The sequence below is a fragment of the Vollenhovia emeryi genome, unplaced genomic scaffold (genome assembly GCF_000949405.1).
Source record: "Vollenhovia emeryi isolate VEMERY1.0 unplaced genomic scaffold, V.emery_V1.0 DF939221.1, whole genome shotgun sequence".
Lineage (NCBI taxonomy): Eukaryota > Metazoa > Arthropoda > Insecta > Hymenoptera > Formicidae > Vollenhovia > Vollenhovia emeryi.
In genome coordinates, this window is record NW_011967145.1 from 180,567 (window position 1) to 203,820 (window position 23,254).

Consider the following 23,254-nt stretch of genomic DNA (forward strand, 5'->3'; position numbering starts at 1 on the left):
AATTCCATTTCGATCCGTTCTTTGCAAAATTATTAGCGCGCGACGCGTGAATAATGCCCCAACTACAAAATTCCACTTCGATATTCCTCCTTCGGGATGTTATTCAAACAGCTTTATTCGCGCAACGTAAACAATTAGTATTGTTACGCGTTTGCCTTAATTAATGTTTTTCTTGTGTCCCGGGTACAAATTGCACGTCAAACGTGGCTCACGAAAATGGTTATTAGCAAGCTCTAGGTGTCTAAATGATAACTTTGCCTATACAAATCATGCCTTTTCAAATCCATTATAAATATAATGAAAATCCATCATAAAAATAGAGGAAAAATCCATTATATATAACGTTTTATGTACCTCTGATTTTATACATCTTTCAGTTGCGCGAAAAAGATTTATCCCAAAGCCTAACAGAACGCTGCCTGTCCCATTCGGGCTGTCCGCTGATTTTTTCGACGTTCCCTCCGTTATCGATTCCTCGCTTTCGCGCGTCTATTAAATCGGTGCCATCGCGCCATCGCGTGGAAGTTACCGCGGGAGCGGTTAACGCTCTATCACGTCCGCTTCATTTCGGAAGGTATGTGGGATGCACTCGCGTGCCGCGGCGCGGTGAATCACGCCGGTTGTCTGATACCGTAACGAAAACGTCGGGGCCTCGCTTAAGTTTCGCCACACGATTCGCGTTCCACGACGGCGGAGAACCCAGGCTCGTATCTGGCCCCCACGCGCCACACTTCAGCTTTGGTAACGCGACCCGGACGGCCCTGTCCGGAAGTTGTCCTTGCGTGCACACCAGCCCCGGGCGGTTGGTTCAGAAATGAACGGTACGATACCCGACAACGCGGCCTAAGACGTAGTGCTTCCCACTGGACGGGAAACGGAGCAACGATCCCTCTTTGTTACATGGACGCGATTGAAAGGAATCAATTAGCGCTTCCGCGGAAACCTCGAAATATACCGAGTCTTGGACGTGACATGAGTTGGAGAATCTCTAACTCGCGACGCACATCTTTTTCCAAGCGCATTTAAAGCCGGCGCGCCGCCCATCTCACCCCTTAACGTTGTTAATGCAACCGTTATTCCGACAAGTTTTAGTTGCGTATACGTTCGCCTCCCACCGGCCAAGTCTCGCTCGTCGTTGAAAGCTTTAATTCTCGCGGACGGGGAAAGAGCCCGCCTTTATTCCGCGATCAAAAGAAACAGAAAACACTTTTCGCGGCCGGCCGATTCAATTATCGTAAACTCGTTCGCAAAAGTCTCGACGCGATTCGTTCCAGTCGATTCAAGTAATAGGCACGAACGCGCGGGTTTCCCTCTCGCTTACGTCACGTTATTTATTCGATTGTTTCCTCTAATTGTACTTCTTCATATTCTCACTTCTTGTTATCTCGCATTCCGACCCGCAAATTGGCAATTTTTCCGGCGCGGCCGTTGAATTATTCACAGAAAAATCGTCCTAACTTCAACGATATACTCGATGCACTGTGACGTGACTGCACTGTGAGTGCGCCGCACTAATTGCTGCTTCTCTAGACACTCGGAGCAATTTGAGTGAACGTTTTAACGAGTAGCATCCGCGTTCGTTTTGCAAGTTTAAAGGCTACATGTCACTCGGGGATCTACAGAAAATTAGCACAACCGACATATAGTGTGTTACATTGTAATGAAGAAAGAAAAAAAATGCAATTTGATCGATCGTGGAAAAACAGGATTGTATGAACGTTCAAATTTCGATGTTATAATATTGTCGGAGCTCAGGTCACACTTCTTGGCATGGAAATTAAGATATCGCCGTTCTTAAAGAGTCTCGGATTTGTCAAGGACTGCTTCGAAATAGGTGACAGCGCGACTCATCATAGAAATGGTTTCTACATTACTGATATCACAATCGCACGTCTTAACAAAAGACGGCTGTGAAAAGTTTCTTAAAGGGAGAGCGTGTGATCTGTTATTGCATACACACGCCGGAAAATCTATCTGACATGAATATTTTTTCAGTATTTTTCGCTCCTCTCTTTACAAATCCAAACTTTACGTTACAGTTTTAACGCGTCTGTAAGAACCTGCAGTTGCAATAACGGGGATAAAGCCATTGTGCGCCTGCACTAATTGTAAGGCGTGCTTCAACGCGAGGACAATTCGACTCCTTTAAGGAAAAAGGCAGAATCGAGACGTCAGCATACGGGGGCTTTTATGTCTCTTCAACGCGACTGATTTACACTCTCCTACGTGACAAACACGCTTCTTCGGCGACCGTAATGCAATAAACCCGAGGGGGTCGCCCTGAGGACATTAGGGTTGCATTTCGCTCGTTGATGTAGTCGGCGCGCACAATTCGCCCCGCTATACATAACTGAATATATATTTTACACCTATCTATACCGCCAGCTGTACTACATTTGTGTGCGTGCAAAATCAACGCAACGCATACACAGCCGCCAATTTTCTCGCTCCGGCCTGCAGTAACGCGAAATATTCCCGTCGCAAAGACAATGAACCGATCCGTCTATGTCCTACTTCTTCGTTCGGCTCTTATCTGTGTGCAAAAATGCCGACCTGGTCGCACGTAAAAATTGTATTACAGATAGGCGTGCGCTGGTCTCACCTAGTCTCATTTCACTTTTAAGGCTTTCCCTTTAAAACCTTCATAATTATAAATGTACGAGATGCAAGAAACGCTATACAATCTCATCTTGAATTACCTGATGAAACTTTGATCACGTACACCCTCATTTTCAAATTTTTAAGTTGGAAATAAAATATTTATGTACGCGCGTAACACAATTGAAAGTGAAATGTACCTAATCTACTACAACGAAAGAATGTAAATCGCCAGTAGTTGATTAACGATAAAAGGAATTGTTAGACGACTTTGGGCTGGCAGATAGCTTTTTTATTTTAATCCAACGTTTCGACCATTTTGATTTGCAATGTCCGGTAATTAAACTTGTAGATTACATAAATCTACAAGGTTTTGTTGTTGGGGAGCTGGGGGTTGTTTCCCAAGTAATTTTCTGCGTAGAATCCGAATCCGAGGTCAGAATTGGCCCATCACGTCAGGATTTTGAGACATTTGAGGTTACATACTCGAAAAATGGCTTTTTGGGCTACTTTTGAGGTTATGTACAGGACGCACAAAATTTTTTAGCTCTTTTCTTTTAATTGCATCATTTAGTTCTACTCTTTCCCTTCAAAATGAGCTGTCGAATGGTCATCTACGATTTTTCCTTGCAAAGTTACGGCCATTTTAAGATAACATGATGAATTCCAAACCCTGCGCCGTTATAGCCCAACAACCTCATGAGCATTCACATTAAACCTGTAAACTTTGAACTATAAACCCGAAAACCTGGGCTGAAAACTGTATATATGGGTTTGATGGAGAATCTGAAATCAGATTTTGAAAATTCGAGATGGCGGATCCAATATGGTGTACAAAAATTTTAATTTCGCTCAAATTTGAACTGAGAATTGAAAACATGGATTTTTGGGGTCGCTGATCTGGAATCTGGAATCCCATATATACAGTTTTCAGCCCAGGTTTTCGGGTTTATAGTTCAAAGTTTACAGGTTTAATGTGAATGCTCATGAGGTTGTTGGGCTATAACGGCGCAGGGTTTGGAATTCATCATGTTATCTTAAAATGGCCGTAACTTTGCAAGGAAAAATCGTAGATGACCATTCGACAGCTCATTTTGAAGGGAAAGAGTAGTACTAAATGATGCAATTAAAAGAAAAGAGCTAAAAAATTTTGTCCGTCCTGTACATAACCTCAAAAGTAGCCCAAAAAGCCATTTTTCGAGTATATAACCTCAAATATCTCAAAATCCTGACGTGATGGGCCAATTCTGACCTCGGATTCGAATTCTACGCAGAAAATTACTTGGGAAACGACCCCCAGCTGCCCAACAACAATCATGATCCCATTTTTTGTAGACCTGTGTTATTTAATTCCTCGAGAAGGACCACAACCCGTGTGGTCGTAACGTCGGATTTAAATAAAGAAACCATCCGCCAGCCTAAAATCGTGTAACGATTCTTTTTATCGCTAATCTATTACGTTTATTCGGATCGGGAAAGCAAATTTTTCTGTCTATTTATATACTTTTGACACTTACAGCATCTTATCATTTAGAAGACGTGCGCGTGTATTGTATTATTTGATTGGTAACGGGAAAGTCGAATACTATAGCGATAATAATGGGCCTAATTTCCGGCATCACGAGATCCCCTTGATTGCTAGACATTCGTAAGCAAGCGACATAATGGCGACGTTGTAGGGCAAATGGCCATTCATTCAAGGCCGACAGATAAGCTGTCTGGTTCAAGGCTTGAGCGATATCGTGTAATAAATCGCATTACGATTAATCACCGGGCATTTCTGGCTAATAATCGGCCGAACTGTAACGACACATTTTTCTGGGATCGGGTGAGAACTCTCGAGATTTTATGCAACAACTTTTAATTCGTCCGAGTCACAGACACTTTTGCACTGCTGGCTTGCTCGAGCGTACGCGTTTCGGTATTTTCTCGGCGCGAGGAAAAGGACGAGCTTCCAAAAAGTGAGGAAACAGTAGCGAAGAATTCGAAAGCGAAGATGGATCGATGAAGCCTGCGCCTCTGACAATCAACAGAAATGTAAACCGTGACATAATATACCGGTGTCCTTAACATTTTCCAAGTATCTTTCACGCTCGATCTTCCCTCGTTCGTAACCCAGTTATTAAATTATCAGATCGTCTTTATCAAACGAATGGTCTTATTTGACTCCGTAATGACTGCATTAGGCCTGCGAGCCGTTCTCTTTAACATGAGACGCGATTAGGTAAAGCCAACGGCACACGATACTATTTTTCCTGGATTCCTTACGAGAGCCAATCATGATTCAGCTTTGAGTCACCTGATCGGAAAGTCTGCATCTTGATTGGCTCTCGTAAGCAATCCAGTAGGAAAAATAGTATCGTGTGCCGTTGGCTCGAGTTAGCTATTCCTTAATAGCGCGTAATAGCATAAGTTTCTCGGTATTTTTCATCGGCTACGCGTTCCTGATTAGTCTTTTATTATTATGGGATTATAATAACACCATTTTGTTTATTACGTACGTTTTACACACGCGCGAAATACATCGAACGACTCCGAGTGCAGCGAAGACTGAGGCAGGATAATCGCATTAATCTGCACGTGTCTCGTAAGTTAGTATTTCGAACATACGTATAGCTTAGGGACGAGCTAACGTGCATCATGGCGCAACGTTGAAGGACATATCATTACTCTCTGTCTCGATTTCTTGCACGCCGCCGCATGCACAACTCGGCTCCTTGTCGTTCGCGGCACGTTCTGTTGCCTCGCATGCCCGCAGCATTCCCGGCGAATTAATTGCTCGTTTGTATTTCCCGTAATTTACGCGGTTGTAAATGTGATCCGCCCCCTCAACGAAAGTGGATTAGTTTTACTGCGGGAATAAAGTAAGCGCAAACTGCGGGCATTAAAGTCTTACGGAAGTGTTAGCGCTATAATCTTGTTGTGCGGCAGAGCCGCAATTAAGAAAGCTCGAAAGTACAATACTTTTCTCGGCTGACGCGACTCGCATCGCTCGCAGTTGAAGCCTGACGTTGCTCGCTCGAAGATCGAGCCGCCCCGCCGAATGCGAGGTCAAAATAATCATTTCAGACATTCGGCCGTGCCATTATCGTGCGAAATAAATTCTTTAGTTCGTTCGCTTACCTTTTTGTAATGCGTTTTGCCGCCTCCTCTCTTCTTCGCCGTAAAATGCCTTTTGTCTACAGCGTACACCTCCGCGAGCTCACCGTCTGCAACATAAGCAATCGAATTATACAGTTTATGTAGCATATAAATTTACGAAGCCATTATCGCACAAAGTTATTAAACAGACTGTAATATCTGCACAGAAGAAAAAGGAGAGAGAGAGAGAGAGGGGGGGGGGGGAGGGGGTAGATAAGTTCAAACATTTGTCAATATCGCGGCGAAAGAAATATTTCTTATTATTGTTAGTAAGCGTTACGTAGACGGGAAATTAATTACGGTCTATCTGACTCAAGGCTGAAGCCCGGCACGAAGGCGAGACGGCAAAGGCGCGCAATTCAGTGGTGTAGCAGTATGATTAAGCGGACGTATCATAGTCCTTCGCGGGGCAAATCGTTGCCCGTAGATTGAACGGGCCTGGTGTATAGGCGCACGGTGTACACATCTATTTTTAAGGTGAGCCCGCGGCGAAATGAAGATCGATTATCGCGCCGGTCGGCGGGCGTGCGAGGCGGGCATTCGGAGCCCTTCCTTCGGCATCAGGACCTTCGTCCCGATCGTCGCGATAATTTCTAAATTAAGCCGCCGCGTCGCCGCCCGACTCACGGAGCGCGCCTTTCCGTTTCGGCATCGTCACGTTATTAACTATAATATAATCCACCGACCGTATGCCGCGCGGGTCGGATCGCGAGCTGAATCGGCGCGATGTTCGCCCGGGCCTTTGAAAGATCGACACGCTGCGTCGCATTGCGAGTCGCAGGGAAAAAAGCGGTGCGCGGACAAGTGTTTCGAATCTATACAGAATTGTCATCGTCATTTTACTGTTGAGTATGCAGACGGGTCTGCATAAATTTTCTTCCAATCAGTACGTAAAATTATTCAAGACTCCTAAGATACGATACGTTATCGGGGGGGAAAAAAATACAATCACTCGCAGAGAACGCGAAATACGTCACGATGAATAATGGAATGTTAATGAAAGTGCGCGCAACTTTCAGGGTGCATGTGTAAAAAATGCAACGACGCATCGTTAAAAAAAAACGTTCGTACAGAGAAATGCTTTCTCGACAAATGGATCGGGCCGAAGTAGGAAGCTCGATCGAGAGGCTTAATACATATCGATCAGAGAGGCAGTGACATGTTCCTCCTCTCGTAAAGGTAGAGGATAAAAGCTGTGCAAGAATATTATGCATATAATTAACTTTTCCTTTTGATACGTTGTAAAGTTGATAGAGCGAAATTCGGTTAATTAAGCGAATCAACTGAACAAAATTAATGAAGTGAAATTTGTTCAACGCTGGCTCGACGGAAGTTTCACGCGCAGTTAGTCTAGCAAAGTTTTAAATCAGAGAAGCAAATCAAATAATAAACTGATATTATTATGTCTTTTATTTAGAAACTTTTGTAAAACTGAAATTTTTCTCTTTTATCCCTTTCTAAAATATCGAACAGTCGAGGCCTCTTTTACGCGATGCCAATTGGTTCTCTCGAGGCACAGTGTGCTTCACTTCTATTCTAAAGTCGGCTTCACTTCTTTTGTTCGTGTTTAATCTGCCGTGTTTCTCGTTAGTTAGTTTTTTTAACTATTTGTTACGCGTAAAAATTATCGCAAGAAAATAAGACGAAATAAATAAATCGTCGTCCCGGTAATCTAGTACATCTAACAAAGAGAAGATTATCTTGATATGCAATGTCATTATAGTGAGATCCACGGCATCTGAGGGGACAAATGTTCGAGTCTGATTCGATAGGACGGCGGTTATCGAATCGTTCTGCGCAGTCATGATCTCTCGCCGAGGAAACGATACACAAATATTGTAACGTTGCTTAAAAGGAAGAATACACACATGCTTGAATTACGTAGCTCCCATTGTGCTTAAGCAGCCTTAACGACATTTTAACGCCAAATCAATCGTTTGCCATGCGTTATAATAAAAGAAAAAAATATTTCCACGCAATTACAAGTGGGTCAATCTTGTTCACGCGCTTAGACTATTCATTCGGTAAATACTATGAGAATTTAAGTATCCTTTCCACCAAATACTTATTACCTAATATTAATTTTTCACGAGTGTTACGTTTACTTTAATCGTGTTTGAACACGTCGTTATTCGCCTTATCAGATCGAGCCACGTTGAATGGGAAAATGACTGGTGTTAAAGATCGCAGTTTTCTAAACAAAATGTCATCTATTTAGGTTGACGTTGTCGCGAGTACGTTGTCTCGCATTTAACCGTTTAATCTCCCCGCGTTCTTTACGTAAATGTTTAACACGCCTTCCCGCGCGTGTGGCACGCGCGATGCCAAGTCTCGCAAGTTGAAAATTGCCGGCGACTTTGCAAGAACTTCGGAATTTATTAACGTTCAACCGATATAAGCATCATAGATATTGGGATAATGACCGATTATTGCGCGCGATAATGACATTATCACGTTCCTTGATGAGGAATCGATGACACGCTTCTCAGCTTGATCTTCCCGATAATGGCGTATCGTCCGGCGCGATAAGAGTTGCCTCGAATATTCTTTTTTTCTTTTTCAAAGAGGATAAAACGCAAGAAACGATCACGCTAATGTTCAAAATATAAAGTGACTCGATTAGCTCTGTAGCAATCAACACTATTTTTAAACCCGTGCGAGAGTAATTGAAAAGTCTGTCGAACAAAAGGTTGAACAATAGAAAAGAGGCATGACGGTAGCTATTTATAGTCTCTTATAAATTATGCCAAAGCGAGAGTACACAGTACGGGCTATTAAAGCTGGCTTAATCGTAGCGTTGATCGCTGAATTACAACGGGACGATTTATCTTTAAATAGCTCGCGTGCGATATTAATATAAATTTCGACACGGACGATGCGTGTTTCGATACGCACGGATTACGAGATAAAAATATTCTATAAGCTAGACCCGCGGGAAAAAAAATCATGTCACGCACGCGACGCGGATACGAAAGCTACGCCGCGCAGATAAAATTCCGGCAAAATCCTGGACTACGACCACTTTCGTCGTTCATCCTCGTTTGCATACTTCGACGTACCGTTCGCCCCGCGACGAGTGGGTTCTCTTTCTCTCTCCCCCCTTTACCATTTCTGCTAGGAACGTTAAACCACCGAAAATAAACGGCGCGCGCGCGATACGTCGATAGCATCTTCTTTTATTACAGCCCGGAATATTGTAATCATGCGCGCGGCCCTGGCTTATACCGATAGCAGATTTTATCGTGGAGTACATTTGGGAAGAACCTTGATACGGTTTAAAGCGAAACCATGTGTGAGCGTGCTCCAGATATCTGCAGCGCGCGCGCTCGCATATGTCCGCGTGTCAAACATTGATGACTAAATAAAAGATTAATTATTTATCTCCACTGTACAGCTGATTGTTAGTTCCAAAAGAAATTAATACTGCATGCGTTTGATCGATGTTGCTCCGATGTGAAACAATTAATATATTTTAAAAAAAAAGTAGCGCAAAAGAATTGGAATTTCATTTGTATATTTTTTCGGGGCAACAGTCTTTGCAAATTATACTAATTGATCGGATCCTTCGCGGCGCGTAAAGTAATACGTAAGTGGCTGTCGTTTGTGGCATTCTAGCCGATTGCATTTTTCCTATTCCGCTTACACCTCCGAGATTCGATGGATAATATGTTTTCTTACAGCGACGATCGTGGATTCCCTCCACGCGCGCCGCAAAGTTCAACGCATCACCGTCGGCTTCGTTATTTTTCCCGCTTGACGGGAGGAAATCAGCTGAGTCACCACCGACTCGTGCCGGAAAAAATGCTGCGAACTTTTTCACTGGCGCGCTTACGCAACTGATTCACTCGTCACCATCGACGAATGATTTACGATGTAAACGAGATAACGCGCACTGCTTTGACGGTGGGTTCGAATTAAAGCAGTATATTCTATCTTGCGCGACAGATCTCGAGAAGCAGGACATGCCTATGAAGTATCCCAACGCGGAAGGATAGTTAATATTTAGAAGAAAGTCCTCTAATATGAGACAATGGAGTCTCCGCTAAATTAATAGGCGTCATCTGCTGGTTCCGCCGTGAATTTATTGCCCTTGGAGTGAAACCTGTTTAGTGGAGAACTAATTGCTAGATCGTGTAATCATTGCGAAAAGGACTTGTCACTGAATTTGGACGCTGAAAACCTACTACCTCATGTTAGAATCTTGTCTCATCGTAGAGGACTTTCCTCTATAGCCAAGAAAATATATAACACATGGTAAATCTCTGACAATTTTCGGAGAGGCAAAAATGACGGAAGGCTACGTCCAATGTGAGATCTTATAAATTTAGCACTTCGTAAAGAACTTAATGAAATGTCGAGCTAAGACGACGTGTGCAATGTTAAATCCAATGGTGAAAGATCTGCTCTTTTTCCAAGTGATTAAGGTAACGAAGGCGCGTGCGACGCAAGCGAGGGATCGAGGTCGAACACCCGGATTTGACGCCGGATCTTCCAAGCGAATGCGGAAAGAATTTAAGCGCAGATTAAACGGTAGACAAATCGGCGTACCCCGCTGACGGAGTAGGTTGTCCAAGCGAAGCAGAGCCTCGTCTTTACTCTCATGGAGACTTCCGGGTGGATCCGCACACACATCCGCCGGAACGATCCAATCCGCGTACCACTGCTCGCCTCTCCTCGTCGGCATGGTACCCGCCAATTACTCGTGGAAACCTAAAGCAAATTTAATGTTAGTTAGGACAAATTATACAGAGCGAACTCGTACTCGGTAAATTAATCACGCGGAACTTGACTTGCGCTTTTTATCCTCGGCGATGACTTTGCAGCGAGCCGGGACTTTCGGGTGGAAAAGTTACGAACGTGTGTGCACGCGCACACGTACGTTCGACGCGGCCGTTACGTCGTCAATGTAAAATACCGATTGCAAACGCGCGCAATTAAGTGCCTTGTAATATTTTGCCGCTCGAGGGCTCCTCGAATTATGTGCAAAAGTCGCAAGACGGGACATTTATGCCGCGCGTTTGAAGCCAAATTTATGTTCGGGATGATAAATGCGAATTTACGGTTCTCGTGAGATAAGATCGCGCCTCCGCCCCGTTCGAAAAAGGTGTAAAAAGTATCCGCTTATACGCCGGCGTTTCTTTCCGTTCTATATATAATTGAAACGAAAACCAATTGGTATGAATATCGGAAGAGCTGCGTACACACCGACGTACGTGTACATAAAAAAAAACCTTTGGCAATACATCGGTTTGTTACTTTTGTATTAACTGAACATCAATATTATTAAATCGCTCAAATTACCGATGCAATTCCGAAGTATATTTTGCAAAAAAAAACAAAAAGTGACAAGAAGATAGCGAGTAATTAATTGTAGCGTCCATAACGCATTTCCAACTGATCTCTTTCCTGCTCGTAATTTCTTTTGTGTGGCGCGCATCAAGAGCGCAGATCTGATTTATTTTGCAACGTTAACGTTTGACAATACTAAAAAGTATTAAATCAATGTTGTGTCGGCGTCGGCCAGAAAACTGCACGTCGCCGCCGTTATGAAAATTTTATGCTGTATACCGATATTTGACCCCCTTTCGCCGATGCCGGTATAATTGGAGACTTTCGGCGTCGCGGCTTTAAAGCGCATGAAGACGCCCCACGTACGTAATTCCGTATTCAGTCCCCGTCCCGGTGGATCGCGGGACGCGATCCCCGCGTCGGAACAAATGGAACGCGAGCTTCCTCTCCTCCGGATCCAACGCGGTGCTAAATCGCCGGGGATGTCGATGCCGTTTCGCCGTCGGCGGACGGCGGTTTCCGGGCGCGATAGATAACGGCGATACCGGCCGCGGGGATCTACGACCGCGCACTTTAGGCAGAGCACGTCGCGCGAGATCCGGCTTGTCGCCGATTATTCCTTCCCGATAGAGAACCTGTAATCAGAGACTGTAATCAATCATACGAGAGTTCGTCAAATTCCCGCGAGTGAGGCGAGAAACGTAGGCCACCTCGCTCTTCTACGACCGTAGAATCGCAGTGACGAACCCCTTAAGCCTCGTCTACATAGAAGTCGTAAAGTCGTAGTCGTAAGAATAATCGACTGCGATTGATCAATTTCGTCAGACACATAAGAATTGACCGATCATAGTCGACTATTCTTACGACTACGACTTTACGACTTCTATGTAGACGAGGCTTTACGGTCAGTCTCTGATTGCCGATCAGAAACTGGCCATAAGAGTTCGTCAACGTAGGCCACCTCGCTCTTCTACGATCGTAGAATCGCAGCGACGAACTCTTACGGCCAGTCTACGATTGGCTGTTGGCAGAGGACAATCCGTAAACGCTTAAGACTGTCTCAGTCGTAGACGTAGGGCAAGGCAGAGAGAAACGTAAGTCGTGAAAGGCTATTGTATACGACTTACGTTTCTCTCTGCCTTGCCCTACGTCTACGACTGAGATAGTCTTAAGCGTTTACGGATTGCTCTCTGCCATCAGCCATTACTGATCAGAGACTGGCCGTACACTGAAAAAAATTAATGTACTTTTACATGGAAATTACTTGTTCAAATACGGAAAATTACCTAATTATAACTGTAATTTTTTTTCCAGATTTCTTAAAGTGAAAATACATATTAATGGTAAAATATAGGTGAAATATAGGTGAAATTACTATTTTTGTGTAAAAACACTTGAATTTTCATGCAAAATTACAGAAAAAAGTCTGCAATTTTCCATGTGGGTAGTAATATTGCATGATTATGCTGGGTCGGAAAAAAACCCAGCATAATCATGTAATTTTACAAATATTTTTTTCAGTGTAAGGCTGACGGCAGAGAACAATCCGTAAACGCTTAAGACTGTCTCAGTCGTAGGACGTAGGGCAAGGCAGAGAGAAGTCGTGAAAGGCTATTGTATACGACTTACGTTTCTTTCTGCCTTGCCTTACGTCTACGACTACGTCAGTCTTAAGCGCTTACGGATAGTTCTCTGCCATCAGCCGAAGAGTTCGTCAAATTTCCGCGAGTCAAAAATTGCTCGACAACGCAGGCAAAATTCTATCCGTCGAAATGCCAGACGTTTGCGCGCGAAATGTTTTCCGGGTGGTTTCCGGGATGGGCAGAGCCGGGGATCGAGAAGGGGGACGCGCCATTTTCCGATGCGCGTTGCGTACGAGGGTCGAATTGGGACGCGTTTCTCGCGTCGCGCGCTCGAGCCGCGAGGGGGTTAACGGCGCTCGCCTCTTCCCCTTTTTAATCGGAGAGAAGAAACGTCGACTTACTTCTCTCGGACGGTGCTCAATAATTGTCGTCGTTGCTCGCCGCCGAGATTGATTCCTTCGCCGGGCGCCGAGCGATCGGGGGGGATTAGGAGACTCGGCCGACGCTCCCGCGCTTTGTAGACGAGGGACCGGCAACCGAAAGATTCAGTCGCTACGCTACGGCCGCGCGCATGCGCGGAACGTAGAAATTGGCGCGACTCTAGCTCGCGACGCGCGCCAAGTGTGAGTACGACGGCGCCTGCGCGAGATTTCGAGACGTTAGAAATTGACCCGATCGTGCTCGAACGAGAAGAGAATAGTCGACTGGTCAATTTCTGAAATCTCAGGTCTTAAAATAGTCACCAAAATAGTTAAAATTCACCCGTTGAAACCGCGTATCGATACGTCTATCAATTTGTCAAAAGTATGTCGCAGAGTTATCTGCCGCGGGGTCTTTTTTCTTTTTATTCTTTCACGGAGCCTCCGACGTGCTCCCTTTCCGTCAATCCGTTAGGCGCGGCTACGAGAAAGAAACGGGTCATCGCGCACGGTCCTCCATATTCGATCTTTCCACGCGCGATGAATTTTCCATCGAGACTTCCGCGTCGCTCGAACTTGGACACGCGAGCGAGCGAGCGAGCGAGAGAGAGAGAGAGAGAATTTTACTTACGAGAATAGACGAAGCCGGGTGTCGTTGTCGTAGAGATGAGCGGCGAGGTTTCCTCGCGACGGAGAATTCCCGATGCTGAACGCGCGGCGGAAACGAGTGCACTGACCAGCGCGGGCCTCTACCTCGGCCGGCGGGTCCACGGTGGCCCCGAGGCCACCGAGGACCCCGACCGCCCGGGCCCCCTGCTTATTACATAATCGCGGCGGCGGGAGGGGCGGGGCGGTGTACGATCCGGTATATAACCCAGAAAACGGGTCGAAATTACGGGGTCTTCGCGCGACAACGAGACGGCGGCGAAGAAGCGAGAAACGAGCGCGCGCGCGAGTCTTTAACCCTGAAGTTGGCGGCGGGCGTGAAGACAGCCGGGCATGATTAGTCGAATCGATATCGATGCGTCGATTCGATTCGTTATTTCTAGGCGGGAAATTTTGTATCTTTTACGAATATAGCGAAAAGGTTTAGAGCATTGAGGGGGAAAGGAGGGGCAGCGGAAAATATTCACGAGGAGCGAAACCTGGAATAGAATAGGGGATAACATTTGTAAATCCCGAGGCAAATGGGATCCCTGAAAATGTCTGGATAATGGCCCGTATTCGGAATTCTATGTTTGATCGATAAAAACGCCTCTAGAAAGCGGCTTGTAGCCCATCAGGAGGCTAATTAGCCACTTTTAGAGACATTTTTATCGATGAAAGAGGGTTGAGAACACGGGTCAATGAGTCTACCGCTATAGAATACGCACGGCGAGGGAAATTTCAAAGAGAGCTGAGAATTTCCCAAAACTTCCGTGACAAATCATTCGCGTTCGCGTCGCAATTTTCTTACGCAGCTTAAAAATAACAATCGCATATTATTATACGTCACATATGATCGTCTTATATTATCGCATATTGTAATTGTTATAAATATTACTATTGTCGTACGCGAAACTGATTGAAGCGGGACTTGAATTTATGAAAAAAAAACGCGATACAGATTCGGTTGAAGGAAAAACAGCACTTTGTATATGCATGTTAATAACAGTTAATTTCTATGTAAATTAAATTGGGTAAAATGGAGAATAGAGAGAATTTTTATGTAAATTTGTCATCGATAAAGTAGAGCTCCAGCAGATTTCCGTTTAATCAGTAACTGGTACCGTGTAATCCCAACGTGCCGTCGAACTAATTTATATTGTAAGATGGCAACACACCGCGAGGCGATATGTTACGTAAGTCGTCCAAGTCCACGTCGTCGGCAACAGTCAGTGCCCGAATAGATGCACGTACGCGCCTGTTCTCTCGCTCCACTCCCTATGTTCGGAGGCGATAACATAGTGCATACATGATAACGCTTGATTAAAATCCGTTTATTTCGGTTAGAAGGACTGATAGCAGTTCGATCTACGTTTCATTATCGTCCTGAGACACGTGGTCATCGCAATAAAATTGCATTATCGGTGCGATATCTGGCGGCCAGTAAACACGTACGGTAATATCCTCGAAAATAGTGAGAAGATAACAAGTAACGTCGTGCTTGTCAGTGGATAAATTGAAATATATATCTGTGTATGTGCAAATACACGTGGCCGATGTACAATTGTGCCTGTCGTAATTTTTCCCCGGCACTGGGCGTTGTTAGATTTCATTTTGTATCCTCATTGCGCACGTATTCTTTGATGCTTTTATATTTTTCAACTTCCATTTCTCTTTTCCCCGACACAGGTAAAATGTTGTCACCTTGCGTTGTACCTAAAGCGTCGTGATTACTTTCGACGTTCGTCACGTTGCATTTTCACCGACAATGAGACTTCATAATGGAATTAAAATAATGGAATAAGATACCCTTAAATTATTCCACCTGTTAAGCTTTGCGTAGTGTTGAATGTACCTTTTTACTCCACCATATCACTTTACTGTTTTATTTTACTTTATATAATTAAAACAAACTTAATCTGATATTTGGGGCTTCCGCGGTGTACGCGAACACCCCAGGCTCGGAGCCGCGCGAGTTTTTCATTCTATTCCGACGTTTCCGGTCTCCTCATCGGGCAGGAACAATCTGACACTGTCTCGCGACGAGGTGAACTGAAATGTCGAGATAAAATACCGAACTTGCGCGGCGCCTCAACCGCGGAAACCAAATCTGGAATTAAAGTAATATTTTTTCCGTCGTAATTTTATCTACTTCATATCGTACGTCATTATTTTCCTACACAAGCAAAGTCAGGCGGAAAGTACACGGGTATCCATTCAGAAGAGGTCGCGAGGGACTTAGGGGAGAATTTCAGTACCTTCAGCAACGTAAATGGAGCCCCCCCCCCTCCTCGAAAATCGTATCAATTGCAATTTTTCTTTATCGCATTATTCATCGTGATATTTCCAGAGATATGTTTCCGCCTACCTACGTCGAGGGTTTCCACGACCCCGAAGCGGTGAAGGCAATGGAGTACAAAGAGCTTGGGAAAACTGGGCTGCTCGTGAGCAAATTATCTTTCGGCGCCGGTCCGCTCGGCTGTCATTACGGGTAAAATTGTTTACCGCTCGCGCGAGCGTTCGTATTTGACGACGCGGTAATAGTAATTTTTACATAATTACGTTGGTCGCCGCAGCACGTACGACGAGGCGGACGCTATCGAAGCCGTACGCCGAGCGATAAAACAAGGTGTCAATTATATCGACACGGCACCCTGGTACGGCCAAGGTCGATCCGAGGCGACGCTCGGCAAGGTGCGGGAAAAAGTGATTCAAGAGGATCGCGCGCAACAATTTCTCTCTCTCTTACCTCGCGTATTTTTTGGTAGGCGTTAAAGGGCATTCCGCGCGAGGCTTACTACATCGCGACGAAGGTCGGCAGGTACGAGCTGGATTACGACAATATGTTCGACTTCGGCGTCGAGAAAACCCGGAGGAGTTTCAGGAAGAGCCTGGAACTGCTTGGGGTGGATTACGTCGATGTTATTCAGGTTGATATTCGGTTTCGCGCGGTGAAAATTAAGCGGGGAGTCTGGTAAAACGGTGGAATGCACGAGGTGAAACTTGCAGGTTCACGATATCGAATTCGCGCCCTCGCTGCAAACAATAGTCACGCAAACTTTGCCGGAACTATCCAAGTGCGTGGCCGAGGGCAGAGCCAAGTATATAGGTGTGACCGGGTACCCGGTGTCCTTCCTGAAAGACTGCGTCGAGAGGAGTAACATAGATATAGCCTGCGTGTTGAGTTACGCGAACCTCACTCTCATCAGCGACAATCTGCTGAGATTCGTTCCGTTCTTCAAGGTACGTGGTCCCGTTTGTGTCGCGGACGGTTCTGTCAATTTTCCAACTTGCAGGAGCACAAGATCGGTGTAATTAATGCCGCCGCGCCGTGCATGGGTCTTCTGACGAACGACGGTCCACCGAGCTGGCATCCGGCCTCCGACGAGACGAAGAAACAATGCGCGAACGCCGCGCAATACTGCAAGGTTCGTTAACAGACGTCAATTAAAACAAGCGCACTGTTCTGGTGCATTGACGAGATTCACGTTTGGCTGTCCGTTCAAAAAAAGTAACGTAAAAAATATATATATACAAATAATGCAGGAGCGCGACGTGGAGCTCGCCAAGCTGGCAATATGGCACTCCATGCAGTGCGCGGACGTGGATACCAATTTAGTTGGAATACAGAACACGAAGCAGCTGCAGATGAATCTAGATGTGATGCGAAACGGCATTACGGAGAAGGAAAAGGCGCTGCTGCGCGAAATTCAGGAAAAGTACGTTTAAAAAGTGTCTATTGCAACGTACCGTTTTTCCCCCCCTTCTTCAGGTCGTTCCGTCAAACCGGGGAATTGTTTTAGGTTTCTGTCGACGGTGAAGAATCAGCACTGGGAGGGCAAAGAGGTCAGCGCGTATCGAGAAGCCATCGAGAGGAGCGCATGAGAAAAATATACTTTTATTTCCGCTGGTCTATATATAAGTTTATAGTTCTCTCTGCAACATACATAACAACATTTGGAACACCCAGCAAACATTTCGTAGAAAACAACACCCTTCCTACCGTCGTTAATGTAAAATTCGACATTAAGCGTATTATTCGGGTAAAAATTATTATTTGGTGCAGGCACTTTGTTTAACGGGAACACAGTTATCGATCGATCAGTCTCATTCGTTTCTCAAGAGAGTCTCGCCACCTCGCGTTGGCGTACCACGAGAAATGCATCGTTAGAATTGATTCAAAAACTCCTTCACGAAGTCCATCTTGGGCGCGTAATCGTCCTCGGTGGGCTTGATCCGATACGTTAACTCGTACATTAATATTGTCAGATGCGGCCCCAGGATGGACTTGTGGTACATCTGCTTAAGCTCGAATCCCTTTTTAAAGCACAACTCCCTACCCTCCTCGGTGTACTCGGAGGCTACGATATTGGCGCAGCTGTACCCCGCGTCGATCGCGAATTGCACGGCTTCGTTGAGCAGGCACGCGGCTATACCTTTACGCCGATATCGCTCGTGCACGCACAGCCTCTTGATCCACGCGCTCCTGTCGAGCCGGTGGCTCTTGCACAGGCCGACGGTCCCCACTATCTTCCTCGCCTGCAAAGAGGCGTCCAGGTTGACCTGGGAGAACTGTTTCTCCGTCATTATGGTGTAACGGGCCTCCTCGGGACGCCGCATCGTCAGGTAAGGCTCGAATGCCTCGGCGACCCAGAAGCAGGAGAAGGCGTTGGACATGTAGAGCCTGCGCGAACAAGAGTATTGTAACATCGCGCGAGATCGTCCCTCGGAACGTTAAGGCTGGTCTACAACGCGCGGAGTAAACCTGCTAAATCAATACTTAATTTCTCACTCCTACTTCTTGTGCTTACTCTCGGCAAATCGGAGCGCGATTGGTGTTGCGAATATTTTCAAAATTACCCCTGTATTTTGAGCTCGGTCTACATTGAGTTGTTAGCCGCTGGTCAGAAGCTCAACTTTTGTGACTTAAGAATATAAGACAGCCATTCTGCTCAAACCCTAAAGACCTGCGTCCACGACGCTAGAACTTGGTTCAAGGTCTAGTTCTGAGAAATGTATAGCCAATCAACTTGCAACTTTTATGGAATAGCTGCAAGTTGACTGGCTGCACATTTTGTGGAACTAGAACTTGGATCAAGTTCTGGCATTGTGGACACAGGTCTTAAGTGAGTACAAAGACTGTCCAACTAAAAGAAACAAAGTCATCGTAAGGACCTGAGCAGAATGGCCGTCTTGTACTCTGAAGACAATGTTTTATGTTTTACATCTTTGTCATCGCAAGGACCTGAGCAGAATGGCCGTCTTGTACTCTGAAGACAATGTTTTATGTTCTACAGCTTCGTCTTAAAGTAACGCACAACAAGGGCTCGAGCAGAATGGCTTATACTCTTAAGACAGCCTCAAGACAATATTTTACGTTTTAAGCCTTTGTCTTGAGGTAACGCGCAGTAACTGTCTTATGTCTTAAGAGTACAAGACAGCCATTCTGCTTAGGCCCTTGGTTTCCTTACGCCAAAAGGTTACGATTGTCTCTTACTGCTTACTCCACGCGCTGCAGACCCTAAGGCTGATGGCAGAGAACAATCCGTAAACGCTTAAGACTGCCTCAGTCGTAGACGTAGGGCAAGGCAGAGAGAAACGTAAGTCGTATACAATAGCCTTTCACGACTTACGTTTCTCTCTGCCTTGCCCTACGTCTACGACTGAGACAGTCTTAAGCGTTTACGGATTGTTCTTTGCCATCAGCCTAACTGTCTTACGTCTTAAGAGTACAAGACAGCCATTCCGTTCAGGTCCTTGGTTTCCTTGCGCCAAAAGGTTACAATTGTCTCTCACCGTTTACTCCACGCGCTGCAGACCCTAAAGATGATCGCTGGTCGTTAGACCGGCGTGTCCGCGCATACAATACCTCGGGATATTCGTCACCTCGCCGTTGATCTCCGTCATCTTCGCGGCGAAACTGACGTATGTGCCGGCGTACGTGAGCGCGACGACCACGGGCACGACCGAGAGGCAGACGGTGAGCGGCAGGCCGAAGAAAATAAACATGATCGCCGACAGCATGATTAACAGCTGGAACGTGATCTCCTTGAACAGCATCCCGCGGAACGTCGTGCCCAGGGAAGACATGACGCAGTCTCTGATGAGCTCCGTGCAGCCGACCTCGTCGCCCGGCTTGAAGGCGCGCACGATCACGATGTGGCTCATTGTCGTGGGACGCCTTCGAGCCACGTCTATCGCAACAAGCATACAACCCTCCCGTCACTCTTCACCATCTTATTTATCCCCGAGAGTAACGTACCTTTCTCGCTCATCACCGCCGCCGCCGTCGTCGTCGTTTCGAGGTTAGGACAGGTTAGGAAGTCAATCGAAGAGCGCGGCGCGAAAGTCGAAACTTTCCTCGGGTGGGAGGGGGGAGTCATCGCGCAGGCGCGAGGAATTCCGCCGCCATTTCGAAATTTAAATCTAATTCGTATCGCATTATGTATATACACTCACCCGCAAAAAAAATGGGCCCCCACATTTTAGCCCAATTTTTAAATATTTTTCAATAGCGATAACTCGGCGAAAAATCATCGTAGAAAAATGATTAAAAAAGCATTTCGAAGCTTGAAGTTTCAACTTTGAAATGCTGTCAACAATTCTTTAAAATTCGTTTATCTTCTTTGTTCTATGCTTTAAAAAAGAACACATTGTGTTTTTTCTTAGAATTACGTATTTTTGACGCTCTGTGGCTGGATAAAAAAATTTGTCTCGACAATATCATCTCAAATTTCATAAACTACAACTCTTTGCCTACAAAACGCTTTTTTAAAAATTGTCCTACGATGTTTTTTGACCGAGATATACGATTTTGAAGCTAAACCTGTACTTTTTAGAAATGTTGTAGATACTCGGCGAAAACTCATCGTAGACAAATGATTAAAAAAGCATTTTGAAGCTTGACGTTTCAACTTTAACGTGCTCTAGATGTCCTTTTAAAATTCCTTTATTTTCCTTGTTCGCTGCTATAAAAAAAGAACACATTGTTTTTTCCTTAAAATTACGTATTTTTGATGCTCTGTAGTTGGGTAAAAACATTTCTCTCGACAATATCATCTCAAATTCCATAAACTACAACTTCTTGGCTACAAAACGCTTTTTTAATCATTTGTCTACGATGAGTTTTTGCTGAGTATCGACATTTCTAAAAAGTACAGGTTTAGCTTCAAAATCGTATATCTCGGTCAGAAAACATCGTAGGACAATTTTTAAAAAAGCGTTTTGTAGGCAAAGAGTTGTAGTTTATGAAATTTGAGATGGTATTTTCGAGACAAATTTTTTTATCCAGCCACAGAGCGTCAAAAATACGTAATTCTAAGGAAGATAAACGAATTTTAAAGAATTGTTGACAGCATTTTAAAGTTGAAACTTCAAGCTTCAAAATGCTTTTTTAATCATTTGTCTACGTCTACGATGATTTTTCGCCGAGTTATCGCTATTGAAAAATGTTGAAAAATTGGGCTAAAATGTGGTGGCCCATTTTTTTTGCGGGTGAGTGTATTTCATATACTTAAGATAATCTTAAATATAAGAACGGACTATGAATACCGGCCTAAGTTTGTAAGTCTAATAAAAAATAATAGCGCGCAACACACGTATGTACATACGTACCACATGCACTGGATGCCGAACCTGCACCTCGAGGGCACCGACGCGAAGTTGCCCGCGCGTACGTTTGAACGCTCACTGCTCTGCGCACGTCGGTTGAGCGCCACGCGCAGCGAGGCCAAGATGGCGACGCGGCCCGAAACGGAGCCGAGCGGTGTAGGACGCGCACACACGGGGAAGAGACGCGCGTACGTGCACGCTCGACGCGGCGGTGAGCGCGCACGGACACACGGCCTCTGCTTGCGTGTGAGTGAACGTTCTGCTTTTCTAATTAACTTGGCGCAGTTTCGACGAGCAAATATCCGGAACGACGCGGCGAGGCGAAGACTGCGGAGCGCCCAGTGAGAAATGATTCGTCGATCGACGTCGACTCGACATCATTTCGACGTCGATCGACGAATCATTTCTCACTGGGTATGAATACCGGCCTAAGTTTGTAAGCTAATAAAAAATAATAGTGCACAGCACACAGTATGTATGTACCGCATGCACTGGATGCCGAATCATCTCGGGCACCGACGCGAAGTTGCCCGCGCGTACGTTTGAACGCTCACTGCTCTGCGCACGTCGGTTGAGCGCCACGCGCAGCGAGGCCAAGATGGCGACGCGGCCCGACACGGAACCGAGCGGTGTAGGACGCGCACACACGGGGAAGAGACGCGCGTACGTGCACGCTCGACGCGGCGGTGAGCGCGCACGGACACACGGCTTCTGCTTGCGTGTGAGTGAACGTTCCTTCTTCTTGCGCCGCGTCGCGCGGGCAATCGTCGTTCGTTTCCGCGTTACTTTTCTCCGTCCGTAACGAGTCGCGCGATCGGGAGTGCCGTGCAGAGCAGTGTTGAGTGACCGTCTTGTCGTGGCGACTGATTGTGCTTTTCTAATTAATTTGGTGCAGTTTCAACGAGCGAATATCCGGAACGACGCGGCGAGGCGAAGACTGCGGAGCGGCGACATCGGCGGCGACATCAGCGGCAGAGATCGGTGAGTGAAGTGATTTATCGCATTTGCATGCTCGTTAATGCTCGCCGTGAATTATTTGCGCGATTTAACGGGACGAGGCTGCGATCTGACCCTCGGCCGCCGATACAAGTTCGCGGCTCGGAGGAGCCGAAATTGGTTGGAATTAACTGTCGCGCGAGCGCGCTGGAAAGAACCCAGTGAGAAATGATTCGTCGATCGACGTCGATCGACGAATCATTTCTCACTGGGTAGGAATTTGAATTTCTCTCGGCCGCTTACAGATGACGTTTATTTTAATGATACAATACAAAACTGTCGCGGCAGAGACGTGCGTTAGGGCGTGCAGCGTTCGTTTTTCAGTTCCACATGCATCTCGTGCGAGTTGACTGCGGTGTTCGCGCCGCAATATTCCCACCTGATTGATAAAAAAATGGAACAATTGAATTAGCTATCGTTGCAGTTTATCTCGGCTTGCGCGGAGCCCACCTTGGACAGTCTGTAACTTGCATCAGACTTCGAATCAAAGTTCTATCTTATAATTTTAATATTGTTTCATTCTTATAATTTTACGTGCTGCGCGTTTAAATGCGCGTATGTACATTTTTAATTTATATTTTATATATAAATTGTTTAGAATATAAATGTCAAGTAATGTATTTAGTAATTTAATTTATTAAAAAATATATCTTTTGTGTATATCAATTCATTATAAAAAAAATTATACATTCTATATAATTTCAATTTGTACCTCACGTGATTTCTTTGTATTTCTTTTAGTGTCGCGTGGCACGTAAAACTAGAAACGGATTTCTGATACAAATTACAAATTGTCTGTAAATCAGCTTAAGAGGATGCTAAAGTCGTCTGTTTTACCGACACATTCGAATATAGTTTTTGCGCTGCTGAATCTTTTTATTAGTTTTTACGCCTAAAATAATACCAGGATAAGTTGCGGACCGCATAGCAGAACGTTTTTATACTTGAAACACTCGGTTCAGAAGTCTAATG

The 23,254-nt window shown here is 45.3% G+C and overlaps 4 protein-coding genes across 5 annotated transcripts in view; 1 reads left to right on the top strand and 3 right to left on the bottom strand.

The window, feature by feature from the left end:
- The window catches only part of LOC105560781 (pleckstrin homology domain-containing family G member 5), a 161,855-nt gene extending 151,240 nt beyond the window's left edge, over positions 1 to 10,615 (bottom strand). Inside the window, exons 1-2 of the mRNA XM_012010189.1 lie at positions 10,288 to 10,615; positions 5,722 to 5,807 (exon numbers count right to left, since the gene is read on the bottom strand). Coding sequence (XP_011865579.1) covers positions 5,722 to 5,807; positions 10,288 to 10,423 — 222 coding nt within the window. The 5' untranslated portion in view covers positions 10,424 to 10,615. The remainder of the gene's footprint in view (positions 1 to 5,721; positions 5,808 to 10,287) is intronic.
- Positions 1 to 17,643, top strand: part of LOC105560780 (L-galactose dehydrogenase-like) — a 40,727-nt gene extending 23,084 nt beyond the window's left edge. Inside the window, exons 1-8 of one of the 2 annotated variants that reach the window (XM_012010181.1) lie at positions 14,852 to 15,126; positions 16,026 to 16,166; positions 16,252 to 16,369; positions 16,444 to 16,605; positions 16,685 to 16,918; positions 16,972 to 17,103; positions 17,222 to 17,394; positions 17,479 to 17,643. In XM_012010181.1, the coding sequence (XP_011865571.1) occupies positions 16,030 to 16,166; positions 16,252 to 16,369; positions 16,444 to 16,605; positions 16,685 to 16,918; positions 16,972 to 17,103; positions 17,222 to 17,394; positions 17,479 to 17,560 (1,038 nt within the window). In that variant the 5' untranslated portion in view covers positions 14,852 to 15,126; positions 16,026 to 16,029 and the 3' untranslated portion in view covers positions 17,561 to 17,643. Of the gene's footprint in view, positions 1 to 14,851; positions 15,127 to 16,025; positions 16,167 to 16,251; positions 16,370 to 16,443; positions 16,606 to 16,684; positions 16,919 to 16,971; positions 17,104 to 17,221; positions 17,395 to 17,478 lie in introns of those variants that run through there. The other variant, XM_012010182.1, reaches the window with a different exon arrangement.
- On the bottom strand, positions 17,552 to 20,037 carry LOC105560779 (probable N-acetyltransferase CML3). Its single transcript, XM_012010180.1, has 3 exons — positions 19,938 to 20,037; positions 19,545 to 19,869; positions 17,552 to 18,359 (listed from the first exon to the last, which is right to left on the bottom strand). Exons 1-3 carry the CDS (start codon positions 19,948 to 19,950, stop codon positions 17,843 to 17,845), a joined length of 855 nt encoding a protein of 284 aa, XP_011865570.1. The 5' UTR covers positions 19,951 to 20,037; the 3' UTR covers positions 17,552 to 17,842.
- A 1,643-nt stretch (positions 20,038 to 21,680) lies between these two features.
- LOC105560783 (pancreatic triacylglycerol lipase-like) overlaps positions 21,681 to 23,254 on the bottom strand; it is a 9,901-nt gene continuing 8,327 nt past the window's right edge. Inside the window, exon 8 of the mRNA XM_012010191.1 lies at positions 21,681 to 22,661. Within this exon, the coding sequence (XP_011865581.1) occupies positions 22,580 to 22,661 (82 nt within the window). The 3' untranslated portion in view covers positions 21,681 to 22,579. The remainder of the gene's footprint in view (positions 22,662 to 23,254) is intronic.